This window comes from Medicago sativa, chromosome 3 (genome assembly GCF_051527215.1).
Source record: "Medicago sativa cultivar Bolivia chromosome 3, Bolivia_mono, whole genome shotgun sequence".
NCBI lineage: Eukaryota > Viridiplantae > Streptophyta > Magnoliopsida > Fabales > Fabaceae > Medicago > Medicago sativa.
This window is the reverse complement of record NC_140751.1, coordinates 6,970,194-6,990,836: the sequence shown is the minus strand read 5'-3', so window position 1 is coordinate 6,990,836 and position 20,643 is coordinate 6,970,194. Positions and strand designations below refer to the sequence as shown.

The following is a 20,643-nucleotide window of genomic DNA, read 5'->3' as shown; positions in this document are numbered from 1 at the left end:
GATCCTATATATACTGACGTGTACATTTTATAAAGGATTATGGTCTTGAACAGTGCAATGATTAAGGAAACTATAAATAAAAAAATTGTCTTGAAAATTACACCACTTTTTATAAAAACTTACTTGTTTTAATTGCTTAATCAATGCCCTGAGGGCACTGTTTAACATTCTCTATTATATATAAATCATATTTTGTTATACTGATACTTCTATTCACGCACTTTATACTTTTTTCGACGTACAATCTGAAATTGATTATTTGATTTAGGGAGTGCTAAATATAGACATCTTATTTAAGGGGCATGGAATGTATGCATTTGTAGATGCTAGTTGCGAGACATCGAGCTAGATTTACAAACACACCACACTATCAAAATGCAATGTTATTCAATCAACAAATTGAGCGGCACATTGGAAATTAGAAGATAAAATAGATCTTCCGTTATCTATGGGACATCGAGATGTTCGGAAAGCAATATGTGAATGTCTAATTGAAATATAAGAAGTATATAATCGATCAAAATACATTAGAGTATTAACTAATGAAGATTAATCCCAACACAATTTTACATATTACTAGGTATATAACCCGTGCGTTGCACGGGTTCGATTGAAATAATTTTAATAATTTTTTTTAGTGAAAATAATAATTTTGGTAGGCTAGTTGAATTATTCTTTAACCTAAAAATATTAAAAAAAATCCTCTTCCAGTGAATAAAGAGATAGATAAAAATTACTCTTGACATAAATAATATGACAATCTTCTATATATAAAAATTAATAAATCAATAGAAGACCATTCAAAAATAAATAAATCAATAAATAAACAGAAGTGTGGTTGAATGGTCTGATTAGTATATTTTTCAATGTGGTTGAATTGTCTTTAGAATTTTGTTTTCATCAAAAAGTAATAATTTGGAATCAAGTAGGAATTTCATAAATGAATACTTGAATGTGAAACTTATATATTTAACTTTTGGTTTACATTCTTGGTGGCAAAACCCATTTGCTTGTCTTGGTTTTGTCACCAAGTTTATCTTGAATATTTTTTGTTGTTCTATTGTTTTTTAGTATCTGACTTTCTTGATTTTGAAGATGGCACCGCTAGGGTTATCGTAGCCGGAGCGGCGGATTGATTTTGTTCTCCATTCATTCACGTTAATCAAGCACACAGGTCACGTGATTGCTTCTGAATTCCAATCAACTAATATTGCCATCATTCTTATTGCCATATTCATGTAATTGATTAGTACATGCTAATTCAATTTCTTTGTTACGTGAAAGCTTCCCCCACCTTGCAATCGCAGAATTTTGTCTTTAAGCTTTTGATTGTTGCCACGGTTTGATTTGCCATACCTCCGGTGTGGCTTTGCCCGCCTCTGCCATGTTTGACTGGCAGGCAGAGCTAGCGCCTCCAGCCCTCAACTTTGGTGTCAAGGAATCATGACAGCTTTCAACGGTGGTCGCTCCCCCACCGGTTATGTCCACCGTCGTTCCTACGGTTCAGATGACATCTGCTGCACCCAAGCCCTCTTTTGCTCAGGCCCTTCGTGGTAATACGGTACTGTCTGACCCTCTCCCGGTGCCTTACTTTCGTGGTGATATGCTGTCGGTCAAAATTACGGATGATGTATATGTTCGTGGACTGGATGCTTGCAAAACCAATCTTCGAGGTCGGTTGGTTCTGAACAAAGGAGACAAGCCTTACTCCTCCAAAGATCTTGCTGCCAAATTACAGAAGCTCTGGAAAGTGCTGGGGCCATGGCATTTGACGTCCCTTGGACGGGGGTTTTATGAATTTTACTTTAATTCACAAGAGGACATGCGAACAGTTTGGGCAGCCGGTACTATTAGTTTGAAGCCAGGCTTACTGAGATTTTTTGAATGGACAAAAGACTTCAACATGCACACGCAACGACAAACCCACACTCAGATTTGGATTCGGTTATGGGAGTTGCCACATGAGTACTGGATGGAGAGGACCTTATATGAAATCGCAGGGGCTGTGGGAACTCCGTTACTCATTGATAATGTTCCTAGAAACAGACTTTATGGCCATTATGCCCGCATCCTGGTTGACATGGATCTCTCAAAAGATATTTTTTATGAGGTAATGGTAGAACGTGAAGGCTTCGCATTTCCTTTGGCAATAGAGTACGAGGGACTGCCTGATTTTTGTAAGCACTGTAAAAGCATTGGCCATGACGTTTCCAAGTGCCGTTGGTTGTACCCTAGAAAGGATGAGTCTATTCCTAAAGCTACGGGTGAGAAGGGAAGAAGCGATAAGGGAAAAGAACAGATACTGACAACAAAACTTGTTTGGAAACCTTCGAAAGACAACCCCTCGAGAACCGGCTCCTCTAGGGCCTTTGAAGCACCCCCCCCCCCCCCCCCCCCGCTATTACAAACACGGTTCCAAACACTTCAGCTCCGGCACAAGACCCTAAGGGTCCGAAGCAACATGACACTCAAACCACATCTTTTTCTTTTGAATTACAAAATGTTACAGACGACATTGTTCCAGGTACTCTCCCGACGAGTACGGTATTTGAAGTGGATCCACTAGTAGCGCATGATGGCGTGCATTTTGATGATGTGGAGCAGTCTATTCCCGTAAATCGGGAGGAGGAGTTAGTTCCCCAAATCACGGAGGTGACGACAACACTTTCATCCTCCGCGCAAGATGATGTGCAAATTTTTTCCGATGAATCGGCTTCCACCACTTCCACTAGGGAGGATTTACCGGCGCATCAAGAGGTAGCCCAAGATGGCGTGCAAGCAAACTCTCAATTTACTCTTGTCCGTTCAATCCCAGTCGAGACAGAATTGATAGCTGAGATGGAGAGACTAGACCAAGAAGATCCCCAGGCATTTAATGCATCCACTAATTCGCTTCAGGATGGTGAAAGAAAATCGGTTACTATGGAGGAAGATCAAATTAATCCCAAAATTCAGGATAGCTTGGATTTATGGCGGCGTATCCGTGCCTATGATAAAGAAAATGCAGCCAGCCAATTTATTCCGGTTTTATCAAAGAAACAAAAGCAACATGTCAAGCAACAACTTCAAATTGCAGATCAGACCTCAGAACATCCAGTCACGGTTCCTACAGACACTGCCGGCTCCGCAATGGCTACCTCTTCAGCAACGGTAGAAACTGATGTTAATTTGATAGGGAGCGCCCCCCATGGTGATGTTACTGTCCAACGAGTCCCTCCAAGACTTCAACAAGATCTGGACCTTTGGCATCGTATCAAGGAATATGATAAAAAAGCGGCTGAGGATCCTACAGTAATGGCTTTGACAAAGAAGCAACAACAAATAATGCGTAAAGAACTTCTTGATGGGAAGCCGCCTTATAGCACCCGTTCTAGGGGACCTTCTCCAAACCGCAAATGAATTTTATGCATCATAGGTTCAACATCTGTGATGATAATAATTGGAGAAAAAGTGCTACTGCCCATGCATATTGAAATGTCTGAGTTCAAAGTTTGTTTGGTTAGACAGGCTTTCAGCCGAGTTGCATATGGATTTCTTTCGAGACAGAATTGGCTTGCCCAATTATAGATTTTAGTCGTCGTTCTTTTATGTTTTCTTTTGTTTTTCTTTGAGGGTTTTGGCCTAGTCCCCCTCTCCTTGTATATTTTTCCCCCTTTTTTTAATAAAATTTTAGAGTTTGACGGGCATAGGACGGAGGCTTCCCGGGGTGCCAACCTAGTTGGGATGTCGGTGTGGCCTCCTGATGTCTGTCTTTCTCCCTGCTTAGAAAAAAAAAAATTTGTTTTTTAGTATCTTATATGTGAATAATTTTAGAAATCTCTTCGTGTCTATCTTATGCCGGTTACAATTGAATTGTTGGTTTTATTAATATATTTTACTTTGACTTCTTAAAAAAAAAGTAATAATAATTAAGCAAATGAAGTAATCCTTTGATTGAAATCAATTATGTATATTAGAGGTGGAGTCTATAATATTTTTTTTAAAAATCTAATGCACGTAAGTATTAACAAATTTAAGTAAAACAAATATAGTCAAGCATCTTCAAAAAAGACATCAAGATAGTTTTTTTTTTTAAAAAAAGTCAAAAACATAAATGTTAAATAATAGTTAAAAAAACTATTGATTTTAATTCACTTGTAATTTAATAATAAATATTAACTTTTTTTAAAAAAAAATAATGAATATTAACAAACGTTTTGAATATGAAGCTTAGTAAACTCCCCAAGAAATGAATCAGTAAATATATATGTACATAGATAAATTCAGATAATATCAAAGTGTAAATAACACTTAATATTTAACTGTTTAAAAATCAAAAGATCGCTTTTCTTTTTAGAACAAAAAATCACTATTTAGCAATGAGATGACTGTATTGACTCTCCAACTTTCTAGAAATTATAATTGTGAGAGCTAAATTAAGTTAAACCGTTGTGCATTAAGTAATTTAGAAAATGAGGTGTAAGAAAGAGTGTAAAATTTTCTAAAGAGGAGTAAGAAAATGTATGAAGCTTTCTAAGAATGATACATTATACATAAGTGTAGTTGATATATTTGTAGAGAAATTTCTAGAACTAAATATAAAATATTACGGCATGAGTGTATATCAAATAATTGTACAACACCCTTTGAAGAAGAAGAGAATCCATGTACTACCTACTTTTTTGTCAAATTGTCCAATCCACAGATATGTTTTGTTTTCTACGGCTTCATCAATGTGCATTTGATGTTTGTTTAGAAAATTATATACGACATCTTCTCTTTTTCCCTTCCACCTATGAAAAACACATACATAAAATATATACATACAATGAATTACATGTGGTAGGAGTGTGTTTTAATTACTTGTTGATATTATGGGGTGTTTAAAAAAAAATGAAGAATTAGTATTGCGAGAAGTTTTTGTAACTTAAGTTAAATATTAGTTTTGAATGAATAATGTTGTGGTAAGAGGAACTATGAGTACCTTTTTATATACATTATAGCACCATGTTTGTAGTGAAGAATTATTTCTTTCAACCTGAAAAAATAAGAAATATACAATCACTTTAGTACAAATGAAGAATAAAAAAACTTTTAGTACAAATGAATATGATGATAGTATCAATAGCACCATGATAGAAACACTCAAAGATTAAGTAGAACTATCAAATATGTAGAATGAGAAGAAATGAATGCAGGATAAGTGACAGTTATAAAAGTGAGAGTGAATATGAAAAATTATGGAGTAAACATTTTCATTTTATAGGTTATTTTGGAGGAATGTGAAAGAGATAAATTCAATTAAGATGGTTTAAGATGTGAATGGCCAAAGGAGTTACAAAAATAACTTTTATCGACAGTGGAGTTACAAAAAATTATAAAGTCATTTGGAGTTACATTTATATTGAGTATGTGGAATGAGAAGCATTTAGGTATATGATATATGTCACCAACCTCTAAGCTTAGAACATCAAGTCCATCCTTCATTTGTTATTTTTTATTTAGTTATAGTTTTATGGATGGATTTTTACATGTACTATAAGACAGTTATTAAATTTTATTATTTTTGTTTGTCAAAAATTTATTATTTTTGATAGACCTATTTATCTTAATTCTAAAATATCTTAAATAATTTATCTTATTTTTTCCATATAAAAAAAGATAAAAACATTTCAATATCCTATGACTACACATGCATCCAAAGCCCTTACGATTTATTCGTATACTTTTTTTTTTCTTTGTTCAAAACTCCAACACTATAGTGTCTTTTTTTTTTTTTTGACAAGTATAGTGTCTTTTTTTTTTTTTAGGAAACATTATAGTGTCTTATTGTCTCGCCCAATTGATGGTATTGAATATTCATGGTGATGCTCTTACGAACATTGGTGATGAAGCATATTACTCCCTCCGGTCCTTATTATAAGAAAAAGTTGACTTTTTAGGTTCATTGTGTAAGTGATGTATCTAGTCTATATTTATAACAAGATACATTAATTATTCTATGAACCAAAAAAGTCAATTGTTTCTTATAATAAGGACCGGAGGGAGTATTAATTAATCTATAAATCTTTGTAAAGAATTGAAAGGTATATAGATAACACTTTGTCACTGAAACAACCAATAGTTTATAACATTGTAACTTTAATAATCAAAATAGTTGAACGGTTCAATTACCAAATCTCTTATTAGTAAATAACACTTTTTTTTAGGGAAGTAAATAACACTTATTAGTAGCATCTTTTGTAAGGTAAAAAAAGGTAACTATTTTTGACAAAAAGAGGGGTAACTACTTCTAAAAAAATAAAAAGAAGGGTAAATATTGAATGATGCAAAAGGGTAGAAGTGTGTTGGTTTGGTTGAACTGGTATCACAAAAAATAATTCGACTGGTGTGGCTGTCTTGGAGGGACACTACGTCTCCTTTGGGACCTGTTTTATCTTGGTTTTTCGGGTGTCAAACATTGATTACGTTTGAACCTTTTTAACCGGTGATATCTTATTTTTTCTTGGGAAGGGAAAAAGTAAGCAAAACCCTTGAGAATCGAGGTCCGGGAGTTGTTTTCGCTACGGGAAGGTGTTAGGCACCCATAACGACTATAGTATCCTATAGGAACCGTCTTTAATTTCTACGCGCGCGCTTTATTTTTAAATGCTATTTTGAAAAGTGATATTAAGCCTAAAGGTTTTCTAAATGAAGAATTGGAGGGAGAAGAATGTTTGAAATTTTATTTTATTTGAATTGAAGGAATTTTGATTCCTTGCCTACGTACCCGTTTAAGGGATCAAATCCACCGTAGTTCTCTTCCAAAAATGTTTTTGTTTTTGTTGGTTGATTTTAAGTTTGAAAATTGGAGTTTGAAGAATAAGAGAGAGGCCTCAAGGGCATGAGATTGTAAAAAGGTGGGGTTTGATTAGTTATTTTGAGAAAGGAAGTCAAAGTTTGATTAAAGTTCATTAAGGTTTTTATTTAAGAAAATAAAGGGAAAATTCAATGGGATTTTGATCCCAAGGTTTCTTTGGAAAATTATTTGAGTGATGTTTGTTTAAGTTTTTTGGAAAGTTGATTTTTCTAAGTATGAATCCTAAGCATTCATCTAAACATGCAATCCTAAACATACATCTAAACATGCATATTCTATCCATACATCTAAAGTGAGGTGTGTGCATGTGTCGGTGCTTGTGTCGGTGTACATTATTAGAGTCCATTGTCCTTATTACATCATTGGCCTAGATACATTCTATGGTCTTGCAAGAAATTAAAAGGCATAAGCAAAAATATTACAAAATTCCTAAGTTTACATTCTAATTTTGCATGGAATTTAAAGTGTAAGAAATAAAAGGATGAGAATGTGAGACGGAGGATGAAATGCTCATGAATGAATGAAACATGAAAAGAGATAGTTAGTGACATAAGGAATAATAGGAATTGAAAGTTATAAGCAAGGGAAATGCTAAAACTTGGCAAAAGTTAATGAAATTCCTAACCTAAAAGTGGTAAGATATTCCTAAAACTTATCACAATGTTAAGACAAGTGCATGACCTATAATCCTCATATCATGTCAATTTTTCTAAAGGTCTTATCACACTAAATAATATGAGGACTAGAAGTACACACTCAAGTCAAGAATTATGATAGGTCTTGGGCATACTTAGCACTTTATTCATACACTAAAGTAATTACATAACTTGCAAAGCAAGAAATCCACAAACCATTTCACAAGACAGTAAAACAAACGCCAATTCAGGGGCATATCTACCACAAAGTCACATATTTAGTATCCATATCATGCACCAATGTATCATAATCAAAATCATAGCAAAGTTCCTCAAGAATTAACAAGAAAAGTGAACAAGTAACAAGAATTAATACTCATGTTTTTATCAAATTTTCTTATGCAAAAATATCATAAAAACATCAAGAAAAAATATCAAGAACTCATAGAAATTTATTTAGAATTTTTGCACAAAAATTTGACATGAGGGAGGTGTAAAAAGCAAGGTCCAGTGGTGCATATAGCAAGAAACCCAAAACGAACGAAGGAACTAAGCCCAACCCAAACCTGCATGGGTCCTGGGTTCTCAGGGGATTCAGGGGCCGTTGGATTGATCCAGATGGATCAACCCTAGATCCAACGGCCAAGAGACGAAAGGAAGCGAACCAAATGAACCAGACCGGTCCAATGGCTTATATAAATGCCTAGTGACCGGTCTAATTCATTTCTCACTTCTCAATCTCTCTCTTCACTCGTTCTTCTCTCTTCTCTCTCTAAACCTTAACCTTGCCTGAAACTGGAGAGGACGGCGGAGGACGGCGGTGGAAGATGAAGATTCATCGGAATCTTCATCTTCTCCGACGAACTGATGCTAACTTTTTAAATTGAACACCCAGAAATGTTCGTCTTCCCCTCCAGTTTACAGATCCAAGGTTATTTTTAAGAAATTGTGGCTGAAACAACGTAGATCGGATTTTGAACCTTCGGTTTCTAGGGTTTTCAAACTTTTTCCAATCTTTTTGAAACTAAACCCTAATCTAATCTATTTTCTATGCTGATTATGAATCTAAGCTCTGATTCGAAAAATAAACAGTGAATCTTCATGATTTTTGAAATTAGGGTTTCGACTTTGAAATTTTTCGAAAGCTTTTCAGGATCTTCACTTCGATCCACCGTTTATCTTTTACTACGAACCTTCGATGATGATTTAAAGTTAAAACGAGAAGGATTTGCGTGTTTACCTGAGTTTGATTTGGAGATTCGAACGAGATAGATCCTTACAAGCTTTTGGTTCTTCTGGTAAGCTTCGAAACCGAAAATAAATCGGTGTTCTTCGTCTTCTCCCTCACTGATGTGACTTTGCTTCGATCCTCTCTTCTTCTCACCCAATCTCAAACCCTCTGTGATCGTACCAGATGGATTGGTGCTGGAATTGCAGAGGTCGTAGTTCAATGATGAAGATTCATCTTCGAATCTCTGAGAACTACGAAGAAATTACTTCAATTTTGACTTGATTCTGATTCTGGAAAAACTAGGGTTTCGTTGAGTTCTTCATTGTTCTTGATGATTTCTGATTTTTGATCTAACTGCCAAGAGAGAGAAAATTTTGATTCTGTTTTTGTGATTTGATGAGTTGGCGTGTGATTATTGATTCTGGGCTTGTGCAATCAGTGATGTGGCCTTTATATAGGTGACATGTGTGTTTAATAACCAATGGAATGTTGACACCTGTACTGGACCTGTTTGATTCGAACTTGGACCAATTTTGGACTTGAGGACCTTCCTGCAATTTTTAAGACTTTGGGACGAATCTGCAATTTTTGGAAGTTAAGGACCATCCTGCAATTGACCCAAAAAAAGACTAAAACAAGAGTTTGACTTTAAAGGACTAAAATGTAAATTGAAAAAGAAAGAGAAAAAAAAATAAAAGGAAGAGAGAACCAAAGTGCAATTAAAAAAAGTTTAGGGACTAAAAATGAAAATAATAATAAAATTGGAATAAAATTGGTAAATTGGAACAAACGTAAAGTGAAACGATTAAAATTGACAAAACGGACTAAAACGAACCAATGGCTTAAATGAGGTACTTTAAAGTAACCTCTCTCTGCCGAAATTTTGTGTGAAATGACCGAAATGCCCCTGGGGACTAAAACGACTAAAAATGACTCAGATGCAAATTTTAAATGGATTTTTAACAAAGAATTGAAGCAAGAGTTTATACAAGCAATTTAAAAGACTCAGAGACAAATTTTAGGGGCTAAACATGGTTTTAACACTTGAAAAGACTAAAATGCCCCTAGGGCTAAACTGACTTAAAATGACTTCAAATGCAATTTTTAAAATGGGTTTTGACATGAGATTGAAGCAAGACTTATTCAAACCAATTGAAAAGACTCAAACAATTTTTCAAAGATTGAAAGAAATTTTAACACAGGAAATGACTAAAATACCCTTTTTCATGAATTTTGCAAGTAATATTGAAATAAAATGCAGAGAAAGATGTAATTGATCAGAGACAGTTCAAATGACTTGAAATGCAAGAAAAGAAGAATTGAGTTAGTATTTTTAGGTCCAAAATTAGGGTATAACAGGACCCATCGCCATAAACACTTTACAAGTTATTGTTACCATAAATGATTTTTTCATCTTAACTTCCATAAAATAAATTAAAATTACATAAAAAGAAAAAGCTTAAGGCTGGATGTTAGATCTAGCAGAATGAGTTATTCTCATAATGAATCAAATTCAAATCTCAAATCTCACTCAATTGAGACAAGTTCATATATTTTTTTTTTTTTGGCCGGGGTTCGAACCCCAAACCTTGTATCTTTTCTTTTATGCACTGTCCCTCCCAACTGAGTCAAACTCACGAGGACACACAAGTTCATATTTAAAATTACATATAACTTTTTGTTAAAATTCAATCATTTATATAACATCTTAAGAAGATCATTTGCAAAAATAAGGTGTTCCTTTGTGGAAGTTTTTAAGGTTCAGTTTTCTATGTCTTGAGTCTAAAAATTGTAAAAAAAAAATTGAAAACTTACTTGTTTACTTAAATAATATTTAAGATATTAGTTAAAAAAAATTAGGAAACTTTTTTTTTTCTGGTACAAAATTTTTAGGAAATTTATTTGTAATTTTTGCATAATTTTGATGTATTATGTAATATGTTACATTATACCTAGTTTTGTCAAATTTTGCAAAAACTCATTTTAAGTGATTCCATGAACTAAAAATTAGTTAGTTAGTGCTATGAAATTTTTCTTTCTTTTTTTTTTATGAAAAAATAAAAAAAAAACTAAACGGTTTAGTTTTTTGTACAACTGAATTGTTGAACTTGTCTTACTTTATTATGTTACTTTCTTTAATATATTCACAATTATTTACATAGTGAAATATTTAAATGCTTAAATGGAATTATTTACACAGTGAAATATAGCTATAACACAATATATACTTTTTCGACCAATTAAATAGATTTTAGGTTTATTTTAAAAATATAAACACTTTTTTAAAAGAAAATACAAAACTATATCAAGCATATTTTATGCATTGAAGTTTTTTTAATAGTAGTTTCTTCTTGATTAATCTCTAAATCACCATAACCTACTTGGGTTAACTTGGTGGTGTTAGCTTGGGATCGTGTTCATTTTAAAATATCATATTTGATTCTCTTTAATGTCAATTTTAATTGAATAGTTTAGTTTTTTCAACAAAAAGAAATATCTAAATCACAATTGTTGTTGTAGTCGTCATTTATTAATATGAAATCTATAAAAATAAACAAGCACTCATATTTTATTTTGGTAAAATTTAAACCCTCGGGCGAATGATGTTTATACATATTTATTTGGACATAATTTTTTTTTTTTGAAAGAATTTGGACATAGCTTTTACCACTAGTTTACTTTTTTTTTTTTAAATATAATCGATTTAACTATTTGCACATCATTTTTATTTTTTTAAAAAGATATTGTCTTCTTAGAAGATGAAACAATCATCAAAATTAAATAAACGATGAAAGTAAGTTTTGGTTGACGTTTGGGAAGCAAATTCACATCTTTACATAATAAGTTCTTAGTTTTATGTATGTTTGATGCTTCTTAACATGTGTGGATGTTGTTTCAGCCCATAGTAAGTAGAAAGAAATAGAGGAGAAATAGAAGAAATTTAATATTAGTTTTGAATAGAAAAATAAAATAATATACAAACTTATTTTGGACAGCGGAAGCTGGCGCTACAATGCAATTGAGGTTGTTGATGGTGATTGTTGATTATTCTTCACCAACGATGATTGTTGATTAAAGCAAAGACACTTCAACGACCGAGTTAGTGATGTCAAAAGGTGATTTGAGGAAAAAAATTTAAATGAGAAAGTTTATTTGTTTTTGCAGTGGGGCGTTTTATTTATAGACTCCCATGTGACACATGAGTGTACATGTTGTGGTGGTTATGCCCTTAAGGCGAAAATGTTGAGCGGCCATTTGATTGTTTAGAGGGCTCAAATATTCTCTAAGCGCCTTATTAAGTGCTTCGCGGCCCTCAGCTCACACACATAGTTTGTAGATGCCTTTGGGTGCTTTATTGGGTCTTGACTTGATTAGTGAACTTTGTATTCGAGAATTCGGCCTTGGTCCATTTTAGAATAGTGGCCCCCTAAGTCATAATCTCGGCGGTCCAAGTAGGAACTTAAGGTTTGCAGTCTTCCAAATTCTATGGCCATCCTTGAGGGATCACATTTGCCAGGTTCGAGTCTTGAGAAAAGATCGAGTTCAGGTGTAAGAGGACCTTCTTTCATTGTTTAACCATCTGAGGGGGGAGTTGTCGGGGCTGGCAAATCTTAGTGTTGCCAAAGGACGTATATCTTTGTTTTGATAGGAGGCTTGGACTTAGTGCACTGATTACGTTTGTTAGTCTATATTCATGTATAACTTTCCGAGCTTATGTCAGAAAAAATCGACTATTTTGTCGCTGTGTATTAGAAGTCAGTTGTTCTTTCGGATCCACGTCGTTAACCTTAGCATAAGACGTATGTTGAAGGAAGGATGGAGTTATATCTGAAGTATAAAAAGTATACAATTGATTAAGAGGAAACATACAAGGAATATTTATTAAAATTCAATCTCAGCCCAACTTTATCTATATTGATTAATTTTACATTGATTTGCAACACTCCAATACTTTATATAATACTTTATTCAGAAAATCTGTCAATACCAACCTAAATAAACTAAGTATGGTCTCTGTGGATATGATATTTTATTTGTTTGATAAAAATCGGCATACTTACCACTGTGTTGTGGATCGCCAAATCCTTTTCTATCACCTTGCAATAGTAGCTAAGCTAAACAAAAATATTATCTATTCAAATAAAGGAGTAAACATAAACATCATCAAAACTTAGTTGAACCAAGAAGCAAACTACATCACTCATTCAACAAGTCTCAATTAAGCCATTGTAAATTTTAACCTAGGTAAGTTTCTTTTTTGTTTTCAAAAATTGTAATTTCATTCTAATTAATGTTTATAACTAGTATTGATGTTTCCTTAAAGATTTCACCTTATGTTGTGTTAATGAATGAATTAAGAGCCTAATTAGTGCTCAAAATCAGCTTTTGTAGTTGTCCTATCTTCCACAGGTAAGGATTTGTTGGAAATATTGATAGATTTGTGATATTTTTTATGGTTAGCAACAAAATAGAAGGAACTTGTTATATCGTGGAAAAATTTATTGTCGTAAAGCTAAATATTTTGGTGCGACCCGATTGCGGTGTGATCCCCAAGGTTTAAACAAATGTGTGCCCAGAACATGTTGCGTTCAAGGCTAAAATACATTAGAGTATCAAAAACAATTCACATAAAAGTTAAGAGTGAAATATACACTACCAATTTTTATCTCAAGCACACACACAACCATATATCATTTTTCCTTTTTCTTTATGTTTTTTTTTCTTTTCTCTATATTGAGATTAAAGACATATTAGATGCTAATTCAATACTCTGTTGTAAAAGTAAAGATCATTCATTTATTAAAAAATCAAGGGAACTAACTGATCGATTTTTATCATAAATAAGATTTGTTGTGTTGTCTATTTTTACCTTTAATGTTGAGGTAATAAACTAAAGAAATTAATTCAATCATTTATATGATTTTAAGAAGAAAATAGAAGTAGGTGATTGTCATTCTATCCACAATCCTCCACTAATGGCAAGCAAAGAAAATAAATTAAAAGTTGAGCAAAGTATGTTCAAGAGAAAGACGAATTCCGAGCAAGGAGAACTTTTTTTATGCATAAGTAATACTTCCTCCAGTCCTATTTATAGGAGACATTTTGGTCAAAAAAAAATTAATTTATTTAGCCCAAATTTTTAACCAGATACAATAACTTTTGTTGATCTAAATTTGTCCTATAAATATGACCGGAGGAAGTAATATCTCGAGTATTGAACTAACACATAGTGAGGTGAGGCAACACCTTATATCCATTAATAGAATTACTCCTAAAATTAAAGGACTTGAGATGAGACACTCTTAACATATATTTTTACATTTAACATTGTGATGGCTTCGCCTTAAAAAATTCTCACAATTGCAGTGTAAAATATTTACCTTGAGTTGTTCATGAACTCTCTAAAAAGATTGTGTCTGTTTTAGAAGGTGGGCTATCCATCCATCCTCACATTAATCACTATCATATGTCATATAGATGAAAAATATAATGTATATAAGAGTATTTATATAGATTCATTTTACCGCTAATTAGGCATATCCACAATACTTTCCTCCACCTAAGGCTTTAATTACACCCCCTAGACATGTTCAAGAAAACATTCATGGATATTTCTTTGCAGAAAATGTTTTTTTCCTTAATTTTCATTTGCTTAAACGAGATAACAACATATGCAATTCTTTTTGCAAAAGGATCAAATTTTTCTCACTTTTAACATACTCAAACAAAAAAAATATCACTTTCAATAAGTGTTTTAACAACATTGCCTCATCATATGTGTCAAATCTTGAAAGCACTATTATCAGTTACAAAATTTGTTGCTTGTTTTCAAAGGTGTGCATTTTTCCAACAAAGGTGTATCATTTATGCTAAGTTTTCAACCATTAAACTTATTGACCTACAAACTAATTTTTCAAGAATTTTGATTTCATTTATATACTTGACTATTGATAACCGACAAATAAATTGGTTATCACATTGCACTTAGCCCTCATAATGGACAAGTAATTGAGTGATTGCAATGCCTTAAACATCTAATTAGTGCCTATTTTAGGATTTTAATATAGTTTTAATTGTTTTTAGTACTTTGGAACTAGTAGTGCTTGTTTATGATGTTTGATGATGTAGGTTAAGGAATGACTCTAAAGATGTGTGAAGTTGCAGCGTGGATTGAGGATTTATCGCTGGAGATTTACATTATAAAACTACTCTAAGTTGCTCAATCAAAAAAAATCTAATACTCAATCTATAATGCCCTTTAGATTAGAGCTGTCAAAATGGGCCGGGCCGTACGGGCCGGCCCGAAAGCCCGAATAAAATGTAGGGCCTGGGCCGAATAAACGCAGGCCCGAATTTTTCCAAGGCTTTTTAGCCCGGCCCGAAAAAGCCCGTAGCCCGTTAGGGCTGGCCCGTTCGGGCTCCGGGCGGCCCGCCAGCCCGGCAAAAATTCAAGTTTTTTTTTTTAAGTGTATTCAGTACACCAGCTTCTTGTTTCATTATTATTATTTCCAACTTCAGTAGGTCCAGATGGTTTGGTTGAAGGATTTTACGATCCAAATAATTACAATCCTGAAGAGGGAAAGTTTATTATGGGTCTTCAATTTCATCCAGAGAGAATGAGGAACCAAGACAGTGATGAATTTGATTATCCTGGATGCAATATGGCCTATCAGGTATACATTTTGTTCCTTATAGTTTTTGCAATGCATGTAAAATTGATAAAAGAAGTACAAATTAAGGATTTTTGTTGGTGGTTGTGAAATAGGAATTTGTGAAGGCTGTGATAGCTTATGAGAAAAAATCCAGCAGCTCAATACTGGTCCCAAACTCCACAAAGCTAAATGAGGAACTGGAGATGAAGCCAAAACTCATTCTGAAAAGCTTTTCAGTGGCTAGAAACATTTACAAGTCTGATTCTCATATGATCGCAAGTCGAAGTTCTGAACTTGAAGCAGGAGCAGAGTTTTTACAGGTTACTTAAAAGCTCTATTAATTATATCCTCAGTTTATAAATGTTAAACTCAATTCATCTTAATACCATATCTTTCTATGATAATGGTTGTAGGCAAATACAACACTTAGTTTGCAACAGGAGAATAGGCTAAAGCAGGTTGGTGCAACAATTAGAAACGGTTCAAGTTATGCACGGAAGATGAAAAGAAAACAAACACTACAGTAGGTCCTCCTTCTCTTATAGCATCAAATTCTTTTATTCATATTTGTAAATGAAGTATGTGTCCATATATCACCCATCATTACAATATTCTCATGCCTATAAAGCAGTCTATAGAAGAAAGAACTTTGGGAATACAAATGGACTTAAAAACAAAATGGACATATTTCTATACTACAAAATCTCCTTTCTTAATAAAATTATTTTTTGCTTTTTAAAAAAAAAAAAAAAAGATACGGGCCAGGGCCGGCCCGTTAGCCCGGGAGCCCGTATAGAGCCGGGCTCGGGCCTCATTTTTCCAGCCCATATTCAAACCGGGCTTTTTAGCCCGGCCCTAAAAAGCCCGTTACTCAACTGGGCCGGGCCTAAACGGGTCGGGCCGCCCGTTTTGACAGCTCTACTTTAGATGTTTTAAAAAATATTTTTGAAAATTCCATTGATCACCATTAAGATTATGAGTTTATATACTTTATATACTAGCATAATTCATAAAATACATAGCATTAGGGGTGGACAAACGGTCAGTTTCGGTTGATAAGTCAATCATAAGTGGTTTTTAAATGTTTACTTTAGTAGAATTTTGTTTGCTTTAGTTTGTTTTTAGAACTATTTTACTACAAGTTGTTTGTTTTAATCTCAGGATCACAAAGGATGTAAAATCAAGTCTTTGAGCATAAGAAAGATCAAGAAGCATGGTTTAAGCACAATAGAAGAATGATGAATGATTGAAGCTTGCTGGAGAGGAGAAGAAAGAATGGGAAATTTTGTCCATTTCATCGCGCACAGTCGTGCATGCCAATTGCACTAACCGTGCACCCCAATCTTCCAAACCGTGCCAAGTTTCATCTAGAATTATGAGAGCTACACATGGACCGTGCGTGTGAGATGCACAACCGTGCGCAATACCAGCTTCTAAAATGTGCTTCTATGTTCTGAACCAGGCACGATCGTGTGCCTTGCAAGCACGACCGTGTGAGCTGACCTGATGCAGATTTGGTGCATATTTATGTGCTGATTCGGTGCATATTTATGTGCTGGTTTAGTGCAAATTTATGTTCCGATTTGGTCTGTTTTTATGACCGATTTTAGTGCCTTATAATGTGGAACTATTTCCTTTTCTATTGGCTGGCTTCTACTATAAATAGAGGAGCCATCAGACTTGTTTATGCATCTTTGACCTTGAGAATTCTTTGTGACAATTATTTTCTTTGGAATCAAAGTTCTTTATTTTTCTTGTTCTTTATAATTCTTGCTCTTTACAATTCTGCACTTTTACTTTCAGCCGTTTACTTTTATGTCTTTCTTCTCCACCTCTTTAATCTCTTTGTTTACGATGAACATGTGTATATTTTAGATCTTGTGAGTATGTTTATTGTTTTTAGTGTTGAATTTCTTGCTTCATATTCAAGTTATTGTTGTTTGATTTGTAAAAAAAAAGTTATTGTTATTTGTTATGTGTATATTTTAGGTCTTGTGAGTATGTTTACTATTTTTATTGTTGAATTACTTGCTTTATATTCAAGTTGTTGTTTGTTATGTGTATATTTTAGGTCTTGTGAGTATGTTTACTATTTTTATTGTTCAATTACTTTGTTGCTGTTTGTGAATTCTTTTGTCACATAATGAGTTATTTTCTTGGATAACGAGCTTGTAAGTTAATGATATGAACACTTGAAGTTATCATTTAATTAATGCTTATAAGTCTCTCAATTTTAATGTTTTTAATTTCTAAAGAAATGTGTGTGAACTTTACCTTAAAGCATATGATTTGGATGTATTTTTCTTATTTCTTTTTGATTGAGAAGTTTTGGTACTATCTATTTTATGACATTGTTTCTTGTGCTTTGTGTATGAACCAATTTGGATTAGGAAATTGAACCCTTACATCAACATTTCAGGTATCAAAGAAGACATGATGTATGCTTTGGTGTTTTGCTTGAAGTGCGTATGGAACGAAATTGGGTTTTTTTAATTGGTGTTTTGCTTGAAGTGTGTGAGAGAAAAGGGAGAGAGATGCAGAAGAATCGTAGATAGAGAGAGAGTCTGAAAATGGGGTGACTTTCTCTGATTAAAAAAAAGAGGGCATGTGAGGGGAGAGAGAATAGGAGCGATTTAGGAGTGATTTGTTGCTTTTAGGGGTAATACAGTAATATTAAGCATTAAGGTTAGGTTAAAATTAGGGCAAAAGTTAGCTTTCGGGTTAACTTTAATAAATAATAAAATAGATACTAATAATATTTATATGGTAATTTGAAGTTGCCAAATTGGTATATTTTGTATGTTTATTATTTTGTTTATTGTTTTTCTTTTGTTTTAAGGATATTTACATTTTCTTAATTCATGTTTGATCAATATTTTGTTATTTATTGATTTACCAGACCATCGACCCGTGCTAACGCACGGGTCATATGGAAGGTAATATTTGACGGTAATAGTAACAAAATAGTTTAGATGAATGTCATGATTGTCATATAATATTTCATAATATTAAGAATCATAGACGTTGGTACTGTACCATAACATAATTTTTCATGACATCGTCCTTGATACCGTAACGTAACATCATATGTTAAGTACAGGGACGAAGCTAGGTACTAATGAAAAGGGGCAGCCGCCACTCATGAAATATATAGGACCCCTATAGGACTCATGTGCATATTAACCGTTCGCCACCCATGCTTTCATATCCACTTGGTTCACTTATACTAAATTTTATTTTTTTAATTAAAGGTCCACTCATGTTCTCTTTTTTCTTACCATCCAATCATATTATTTTATAATAATAAATATAGCATATTGAATTGATCAGTTTATTAAGTTTTATTCCTATTTCCAAGTAGAAGCCAACAACATTTGGGAAATTAGGAGTGATAGAGACACCCTAAATCATACATTCAAGAACAATTATATTCTTAAGTTGGAATTTCTAAAAATTTCAAGTACCGCCACACCTCAAGATTTAGTAGTATATATATTTGTTATTGTTTATCTTGCAAACAAAGTAGGAGCAGGGAAACAAAATAGGAGGAAAATGTTATAGGATGGACTCCGTTTAGTAAAAACAAAGTAGCAACGATGAGTTGAAAATAGGAGCAACGATTATAGGATGAAACATCTAGCGTCCGGGTTAACTTTAATAAATAAGAGATAAGAGATCTCTCCGTTTGAAAATAAGATTTTGATTAAATTGATTAAATTAACTAAATTAAATAGGTTTAATTAAACAGGGGTAATACAGTAAAAGTAAGCGTAGAATTTAGGTTAAAATTAGGGCAACAGTTAGCGTCTAGGTTAACTTTAATAAATAAGAGATAAGAGATCTCTCCATTTGAAAACAAGAATTTGATTAAATTAACTAAATTAAATAGGTTTAATTAAACAGGGGTAATACAGTAAAAGTAAGCATAAAATTTAGGTTAAAATTAGGGCAACAATTCGCGTCCGGGTTAACTTTAATAAATAAGAGATAAGAAGATAATAATAATAATAATAATAATAATAAGAGAAAGAGTAGGAAGCAAATAAGGTTAAACCAGAAAATAAGCCTTAGGGTCAAAACAGTAAATCTATGCAATAGGTTTAGGTTAAAATTAGGGCTAAAATATTCACCCGGGTTAACTTTTATATATAAGAAGATTATACATAAAGTATAGATGACAAGTACAAGTACGAGTAATTATATTTCTAATACTTACCTACAAATATGAACGTTACTACCCATGTAGGTATGAGTCAGAGTACGAGTATTTTTTTTTTTATCAATTATGAAAGTATATAAAAAGGAATACTAGTGTGTCATACGTAAACTCTTTTCATCTCCATTCATAAGTTGGAGTGGTATGTGTTGAAACAATTAGATAACCAAAGAAAGTTACGGAAAAAGAAAGAAAAAAAACACTCATATATGTGTTGCTTTTTTTTGCACATAAATGAATAAATGAAAAAGAGAGATGAACCATAAGGTTTTTCTCTTTAGTATTTCGTATATAATTCTAACGTGACACTCTTATTTCTTCTTTACCTCTCTTTTAATGGCGCTTCTTTATTCACAAAATCTGCGCAATCAAACTAACCATGCATGTGTATATTCATGCAGTGACACTCATTCCAACTTCCAATACACCTTAACTTAAAAGAAAGAATTAACATAGCGTAAGTGAACACGCTAAACATAGCAAGGATCGTCAATCACAATTCACAAAATGACATATCATATCGATAATATGAATCCAATTATCCCTCCAGCAAATGGAGTCGGTCCTAGTTTCTTCTATCCATATTTTTTTCATGTGATTTTGTTCTCTCAAAGCGGCATTGTTTTCTTCGTCGTCTTGGTGTGATGTTGCTTATTTTCTGTCTTAGTGTAGTATTTGTTTGGTTCATATTGACATATCAACTCCAATCAATTACAAATTAAATCAAATGACTAGATCTTCAACGTTGCAAATCCGAAGGCATGTATGTGCAACGACCTACTAATATATTTCTCTTTGTCTATGCGTGTAGCTTACCTCATATTCATTCAACTTAACTCACAACTTTGATTGTGTCAACAGAAACTCATAACTTTGATTTTTTACTTTGATATGCATTTAACTTACGTCATAACGCAACATCCATGAATATATTTCTCTTTGTCGGTGCAATGACGTACGTTCCAAGATATATCAATCTAGAATTCAAAAAAGTTACACTGATTGAATAAACACAATATATGCGGATGTCAAATTATAATTCATTTCACTTAATAAGTCAATTATAATTA

The 20,643-nt window shown here is 33.1% G+C and overlaps 2 protein-coding genes and 1 long non-coding RNA gene across 3 annotated transcripts; all 3 read left to right on the top strand.

The window, feature by feature from the left end:
* The first annotated feature begins 1,480 nt into the window (after positions 1-1,480).
* LOC146935301 (uncharacterized) lies at positions 1,481-3,399 on the top strand. Its single transcript, XM_085749028.1, has 2 exons — positions 1,481-2,264; positions 2,510-3,399. The coding sequence occupies exons 1-2, from the start codon at positions 1,481-1,483 to the stop codon at positions 3,397-3,399; spliced, it is 1,674 nt and encodes a 557-aa protein (XP_085605154.1).
* Positions 3,400-12,306: 8,907 nt separating this feature from the next.
* LOC146935299 (uncharacterized) lies at positions 12,307-17,116 on the top strand. Its single transcript, XR_015030178.1, has 2 exons — positions 12,307-12,949; positions 16,519-17,116. It is a non-coding gene; the product is annotated as an uncharacterized LOC146935299 (long non-coding RNA).
* Positions 13,892-15,884, top strand: LOC146935300 (putative glutamine amidotransferase GAT1_2.1). The gene is made up of 4 exons (XM_085757351.1): positions 13,892-13,904; positions 15,227-15,378; positions 15,471-15,677; positions 15,771-15,884. The coding sequence occupies exons 1-4, from the start codon at positions 13,892-13,894 to the stop codon at positions 15,882-15,884; spliced, it is 486 nt and encodes a 161-aa protein (XP_085613477.1).
* Positions 17,117-20,643: the final 3,527 nt, after the last annotated feature.

Bases quoted from the DNA above. Each gene is read 5' to 3' on its own strand.
- LOC146935300 (XM_085757351.1), top strand. The intron at 15,379-15,470 runs GTATACATTTTG...GTTGTGAAATAG, and splicing joins GATGCAATATGGCCTATCAG to GAATTTGTGAAGGCTGTGAT. The intron at 15,678-15,770 runs GTTACTTAAAAG...TAATGGTTGTAG, and splicing joins CAGGAGCAGAGTTTTTACAG to GCAAATACAACACTTAGTTT.
- LOC146935301 (XM_085749028.1), top strand. From the start codon at position 1,481: ATGTCCACCGTCGTTCCTACGGTTCAGATGACATCTGCTGCACCCAAG. The intron at 2,265-2,509 runs GTGAGAAGGGAA...AAAATGTTACAG, and splicing joins GTCTATTCCTAAAGCTACGG to ACGACATTGTTCCAGGTACT.